The sequence below is a fragment of the Sycon ciliatum genome, chromosome 3, assembly GCF_964019385.1.
Source record: "Sycon ciliatum chromosome 3, ocSycCili1.1, whole genome shotgun sequence".
NCBI lineage: Eukaryota > Metazoa > Porifera > Calcarea > Leucosolenida > Sycettidae > Sycon > Sycon ciliatum.
This window is the reverse complement of record NC_088645.1, coordinates 20,761,158-20,768,657: the sequence shown is the minus strand read 5'-3', so window position 1 is coordinate 20,768,657 and position 7,500 is coordinate 20,761,158. Positions and strand designations below refer to the sequence as shown.

The window sequence follows — 7,500 nt, the reverse complement described above, 5'->3', positions numbered from 1 at the left end:
AAGAACAAGACAGGGAGAACTGCGGGCACTGCCGTCTACAGTTGGAGACGTGTGCAGAACATAATAGGGAGGTTTAGTCCCACGTAACAAATACGGGAACGTGGGTGATGCACGTAAAGTTCACGCAATGGACCCACGTTTGCAATGTTGTCTTTAGTCACACGGAACAAACAAAAGCATGAAGTGAAAGGCCCAAACTTGGTCAAAGACGAAGCTTCAAAGCTCATCGAATATTGATTTCGTGCTTCGGAAACTTCTTCAGCTGAGCACCCTCACACCCGGAACGTGGGTGAGCCTCCATACACGGTATGCCGTGAATCAGAATACGCCTGTACGTGGGTCACTGAGTATCACGTGGTACACACACGTAAAGTACACACGGATTACGTGGGACTAAACCTCCCCAATGGCAGCCGCGAGATCTGTACAGGTACCTGACAGATACGCACGAGTGTAGTCGGCGCACACATGCTGCAGTACTGTTGGTGGCCGAAGAACTAGGGGGTCAGCCTCCTAGCCTAGACCATTCTGATTTTCATGTGCTACAGTCTATGCACAGTTGAGTTACCGTGTATACATTGGTATGCTGTGCTTGGGGAAATTCGAGCCGGTTCGTTCTTCGGCGCCCGACAGTACATGTACATGTATAGCATTTGCGCACAGTCAGCATTATCAGACTGGGGTAGTACGTTATGCATGCACAGTCAGCATTATCAGACTGGGGTAGTACGTTATGCATGCACAGTCAGCATTATCAGACTGGGGTAGTACGTTATGCATGCACAGTCAGCATTATCAGACTGGGGTAGTACGTTATGCATGCACAGTCAGCATTATCAGACTGGGGTAGTACGTTATGCATGCACAGTCAGCATTATCAGACTGGGGTAGTACGTTATGCATGCACAGTCAGCATTATCAGACTGGGGTAGTACGTTATGCATGCACAGTCAGCATTATCAGACTGGGGTAGTACGTTATGCATGCACAGTCAGCATTATCAGACTGGGGTAGTACGTTATGCATGCACAGTCAGCATTATCAGACTGGGGTAGTACGTTATGCATGCACAGTCAGCATTATCAGACTGGGGTAGTACGTTATGCATGCACAGTCAGCATTATCAGACTGGGGTAGTACGTTATGCATGCACAGTCAGCATTATCAGACTGGGGTAGTACGTTATGCATGCACAGTCAGCATTATCAGACTGGGGTAGTACGTTATGCATGCACAGTCAGCATTATCAGACTGGGGTAGTACGTTATGCATGCACAGTCAGCATTATCAGACTGGGGTAGTACGTTATGCATGCACAGTCAGCATTATCAGACTGGGGTAGTACGTTATGCATGCACAGTCAGCATTATCAGACTGGGGTAGTACGTTATGCATGCACAGTCAGCATTATCAGACTGGGGTAGTACGTTATGCATGCACAGTCAGCATTATCAGACTGGGGTAGTACGTTATGCATGCACAGTCAGCATTATCAGACTGGGGTAGTACGTTATGCATGCACAGTCAGCATTATCAGACTGGGGTAGTACGTTGTGCATGCACACTACTGTACAAGCAGAAGTATTCGTCTGGAATTAAATTTCGTCTTTTTCGTCCAAGGAGCTTTTGGCCTAAATTACATTGCAGATGCCTGACTGATGTCGATTTGTCCAGTCCAGCTTTTCAATACACTCTTAGGGGCTATCCGGCATTATCGATAATTTTCACGAAACGAAAAAGTTTAGTTAGGACGCTCCCCCACCCACCCGCACCCACACCCCTGAACGAAAAATAGATTGACTTGACAGCAAGAATGCCTTGATGTCTCTCATATCAATATTTTTCCGAAACGAAACTCCCCTTGACCCACCCACCCACAAACGAAACTTGTTCTCTTCATGTAAAAGATCGATAATTATGGACTAAATTTTCAACCGGACGAACTCCCTTTCTTTGGAGTTGGACAACATTATTGACCGACTAAATTTTCTGGCTGTACATTATTCACTAGCAATGAAATAGTGCGCTGTGCAAGCATAGTGACTAGACTGACCTGGAGAATGTGTGCCAACTGTGTGTGTATGTGTGTGTGCGTGTGTGTATGTGTGTGTGTGTGTGTGTGTGTGTGTGTGTGTGTGTGTGTGTGTGTGTGTGTGTGTGTGTGTGTGTGTAAGCGTGTGCGTGTGCATGTGTGCGTGCATGTGTGTGTGTGTGTGCGTGTGTGTGTGTACGTGTGTGCACGTGCACGCCTACACGCACGCAGCCAAACACAAGTAGCAGGTGAGTATTAACACTTACACCAAATGTTGTACATTCAGAGTTCTCAGTTGTGGTCCAAAGTATACAGGCAAAGGACCAAACGGAACATCCACCTCCTGCACAACCATGCACACACACATTAAACAAAAAAGTATGCGTTCACAGTCTTCACACGTTTCCATTCCCACTGGCTATACAATGGTGTTGAGAAAGCAGTGTTATGGTGAAAAAGGAGGGCAACATGTTACGAGTTATGACTAACTGTCCACCAACGTAACCAGATCTTATACAGTCAGCGAGTGCGACAAAATGGCACAAAACTGACACAGGAGTACTGAGACATTCGGCGACCTGACACCTAGCCCCAACACTTCTCCAGTTAGTCATACCACGTAACATGTTGTCCTCTTTTTTCATCATAATTTAATCGGCTCACCATCCGAGTTAAAGCAACGGTACCACACCATTATAGCCAAATAGTAGAAGGATGAACAAAAATAAAATACATCATCCGGGAGGCATTGCAGCCGGACCCACGACCCCTTCATAGTAACCACAATACACACGTGCACACACGCACGCACGCGTGCACACACACACACACACACACAGCACTGTTAAGAACACATTTCACGGTTTTGATTGACACTCAGGCTGAGTTTGCCATGGAAACACTCAACATGAGCAGTAAAAAGCCAACAATCTGGATCATGACCTCTACACCAAGCACACGGTCAAATTGGAACACTCTCATGGCTGTTGTCGGCAGGAGAAGGTCAATTGTCCGCAGGTCGTGACATGCCTCAAAAATCGGCTGGCTACTGATGTGTCGGCAGGTGTGGGGCAACACGAAGAAACACGACCAGCCGAGGAAGTTTCACTTATGTCAGGCCATCCCCATACCTGCTGAACCAAGCTGGCAGATGTACACGGCACAAACACCGTACTAGTACATGGGCCGTGACCAGCTAAAACCGACCTATAGCTTTGGGCAAAAAAATAGAGACAATCATGTTTCGGTGGAAGTGGCGAGTTCGATTGGGAATAAAGGGCGAAGGGAGCGTCTCAGCTTCTTCGGACCAAGACCATTCGACCCAGCGCCGTGAAGATTACGAGTAGTGTAACATTGATTCTAGACCATACTTCCTCCTTAAAGAAGAAGTTAAGCCTAAAGTCAAATTTTCACCAGTTGTAGTCTTCGGGGTGCTGAGTCGAATGGTCTTGGTCCGAGGGAGCTGAGACTCTCCCTTCCTCCCAATCGAACTCGCGCACTTCCACCGAAACTGGGTGACTGCACCCTACTAGATGGGGATTTGTATGCAAAATGTCACTAAAAGCGCCATTTCGTTCTTATAAAAGCCCGGATGACCGCGATTGGCCCATATGTTGTAGTCTTTTGGACGCTGAGTTGACTGGTTTTGGTCCGAAAAGGCTGCGATGTAGCGTTCGGCCCTTATTCCCAATCGAACATGGCTGAACAAGCGGTCACGTGCTCGAGCGTACACCAGTCACCTGGCACGGCGCCAGCAGGCGACAATTTTCACACCAAGGCTTCTCTCATTGGCCACAGGCCATCGTGAGAATAAAATATTTCAAGGTTCTCAACTCAAAGGTTCAAGGGCTCAACTCGAGTGACAGAAACTCGCTCAAACATGCTGCAACCCTGAAACCAACAAAGGTGGCAGGTACAACGATACACCTTCAAGCAGCCGAGCCTGTTGGCAACAGACCCAACACTATCTGGCATAACAGACAAGTGTACCCACCAACCAAACTAGCTGGTACACTCCAACACAGACACAGACACAGACACAGACCACACACGCACGCACGCACGCACGCACGCACGCACGCACGCACGCACGCACACACACTCACGCACACACCTCAGACCTCAGACCTGCCCATCGCGGAAGCGATGATAGCGAACAGCTATGTTAGACATAGCAACTTGTGCTGGGATTGCACCATTCAACAGCTTGCAAGGCTGATGAATTGACCGCCACTATTTTTAGCCTGGTATCCACCACACCGCTGATTGAAGTGACTTTTTCTGGCCAGTGAATCCCTATTTTTCATTTTTCCATTTTCCATTTTTTTTCTTTTTTCTTTCTTTTTCGACACACACACACCACACCACATACTCCGGCATACACTGGCTGTTGGTAACCACCCAGGAGAATGAAAGAAGAGCAAGGAAAATGAGAAAGAGAAGAAAGACGTGTGTGGCCATAATCGTCGGGAATTGAACCCGCAACCTCTCGATTGGAAATTGACTGCACATACCACTGCACCATATGGGACACACACACACATACACACACACACACACATACACACACACACACACACACACACACACACACACACACACACACACACACACACACACACATGCACACACACACACACACACACACACACACACATGCACACACACACGGGTAACTCACAGCAAGAGCCAACGTTTCCAGCATGTCGAAGAATTCATCGTGGCCAGCCAAATGAACCGCCTTAAACTGGTGGAAAACTTGCTCCAAGAAAGGTTTCGGACGCAACGGCCCGCCATAGAGAGGGTGTGAATACTGTATCATCAAAAAGAACAACAGAAAACGCGACAGGAAATATAGGCCCTTGGCTTGGAAGTGTAGCATTCAAATTGTCAGCTAAGCATCAATTCTAGGATGAAACTCGTCGAAGAGATGACTTGAAAGTGCTCTACAAGACAGTGGTGGTCATTGTGAACGTTAAAAAAAAAAAGATTTTCCACATTGCTCCTCCGTGTGTTAATGCAGTTCCGTTGCAGCATACTGTAGAGGCAGAAAATTTCGTCGGTCAATAATTTCGTCCAACTCGAAAGAAAAGGAGTTCGTCCGGTTGAAAATTTCGTCCATGGATCATAAGAGTGTATAGAACAGCTGGACAAATCGACATTAGTCCTACATTTAATCAAGAGTCCATAAACAAGAGTATGCAACTGTGATCTCTTTTCTATGGGCCAGATGCGCGGCGCGCTGCCTTCATTACATCATTCAGCTGCAGTCCGCGCACTGCGGAAAATCAACACACCGCGCTTTCCCTCTGGTTTGAAATGAATTTTCGTACGGAACTGGAGTTCACGCGCCAAAATTTAGAGATCGCGTAGGTACTGGAATGAATCGAGCAAAAACGGATGGGCTCGGACGAGAAATTGCGGGTTTGAGTGCATGCTTTCAGAGAGTGATGGAGGCAAGTTACGTAATGAAGGCAGCGCGCCGCGCACTGGCCCATAACCATATACATAGCACAGTTGCATACTCTTGTTTATGCACTCTTGATTTAATTTAGTCCAAAAGCTCCTTGGAAGAAAAAGACAAAAAGGGGAAGTTAAGGCAAAAATTAAAATTTCACCAGTTGTAGTCTTCGGGGTGCTGAGTCGAATGGTCGTGGTCCGAGGAAGCTGAGACGCTCCCTTCCTACTTCAATCCCAATCAAACTCGCGCACTTCCACCGAAACTGGGTGACTGAGCCCTACTAGATGGGGATTTGTATGCAAAATGTCACTAAAAGCACCATTTCGTTCTTATAAAAGGATGACCGCGATTGGCCCACATGTTGTAGTCTTTTGGACGCTGAGTCGACTGGTTTTGGTCTGAGAAAGCTGCGATGCAGCGTTCCTCCTTTATTCCCAATCGAACATGGTTGAACAACCGGTCACGTGCTCCTGAGTGCCCAAATCACCTGGTCACCGCGCCAGCAGGCGGCAACTTTCACATCAAGGTTCAACTCGAGTTCAACTCGAGTGACAGGACTGCACCCAAAAAAAGTCAAACAGGCTAGTAAGTTGTACCCTGCAGGCACCGTGACCAGGTGACTGGTGTACGCAGGAGCACGTGACCACTTGTTCAACCATGTTCGATTGGGAATAAAGGAGGAACGCTGCATCGCAGCCTTTTCGGACCAAAACCAGTCGACTCAGCGTCCAAAAGACTACAACATATGGGCCAATCGCGGTCATCCGTGCTTTTATAAGAACGAAATGGCGCTTTTAGTGACATTTTGCATACAAATCCCCATCTAGTAGGGCGCAGTCACCCAGTTTCGGTGGAAGTGCGCGAGTTCGATTGGGATTAAAGTAGGAAGGGAGCGTCTCAGCTTCCTCGGACCACGACCATTCGACTCAGCACCCCGAAGACTACAACTGGTGAAATTTTGATTTTTGCCTTAACTTCCCCTTTAAATTCCAGACGAATATTTCTGCTTATACAGTAGGTGAAGAACCGGTTGTTCTTTATTCTGGAAATGTATATTAAACACGGCAAGCTTCTTTGAAGTTATTCACCCCTAGAAGTACAATGAAGTAGGTTCCCTCCCGTACTGGAGTCCCGAGGAAATTTTCGTTTCGACAGCCTCTTCAGAAAAACAAATCTCCTTGGAAAAGTTTATTCCCGTAGCTATGCAGAAGACGTTACTTCAGTAACGTCTGGCGCTAGCCAGGGTCCACACAGCTTTAATTCCCGTAGCTATGCAGAAGACGTTACTTCAGTAACGTCTGGCGCTAGCCAGGGTCCACACAGCTTTAATTTGGTGTTTGTTTGTTTGTTTGTTTGTTTGTGTCACGCCTGGCGCTATCCCGTATCTGTCCCGTACTGTACCGTACCAGCAAAGACAGCTGGCCACAATACTTTTGTTTGTTTGTGCCATCGACATGCCTGGCGCTATCCCGTACCTGTCCCGTACCATCAAGAGTACGGTACCATCAAGAGAATGAATATATATGCGAAGTGTATGGGGGAATGCATTCAGTGCAGTAACATTTTGTGTGGATTTGTGTGCGAGGCCGAGATCCCACTAGCAGGCTGGCTGGGCCGCCTGTCGACCAGCCCGGGAATCGCATGTAGGCCGATAGCATCATAATTATAACGTATATACAGTCATGTAGATGTATAGCAGGGAGTCATATTATGTAAACGACTCCCTGCTGTATGAGGAGATTTTCTGGAAAGAAATACGAAGTAGGCCTTGGCGGATAATGCCGGCAGAAAAATTGGCAGAATTCGGTACTTTTTCTGGTAGGTTTCATGCATGTTTGGTATGTGGATAAAGAAATGGAGCAGAATTCGAGGAATTGCACGCCATAAGGTTTGTATGGTTCTGCCAATTTCACTGCTTTTCGAGCAGAATCTGCCACCTTTTCGAGCATTATCCGCCAAGGCCTAATACGAAGTAGGGAGACGAGTAAATGCAATCAGAATGGATGTT

General features: G+C 47.2%; 1 protein-coding gene across 1 annotated transcript in view; it reads right to left on the bottom strand.

Moving 5' to 3' along the window:
* Nucleotides 1-7,500, bottom strand: part of LOC135811701 (uncharacterized) — a 36,574-nt gene that overhangs the window by 3,778 nt on the left and 25,296 nt on the right. Inside the window, exons 11-12 of the mRNA XM_065324938.1 lie at nucleotides 4,713-4,844; nucleotides 2,299-2,375 (exon numbers count right to left, since the gene is read on the bottom strand). Coding sequence (XP_065181010.1) covers nucleotides 2,299-2,375; nucleotides 4,713-4,844 — 209 coding nt within the window. The remainder of the gene's footprint in view (nucleotides 1-2,298; nucleotides 2,376-4,712; nucleotides 4,845-7,500) is intronic.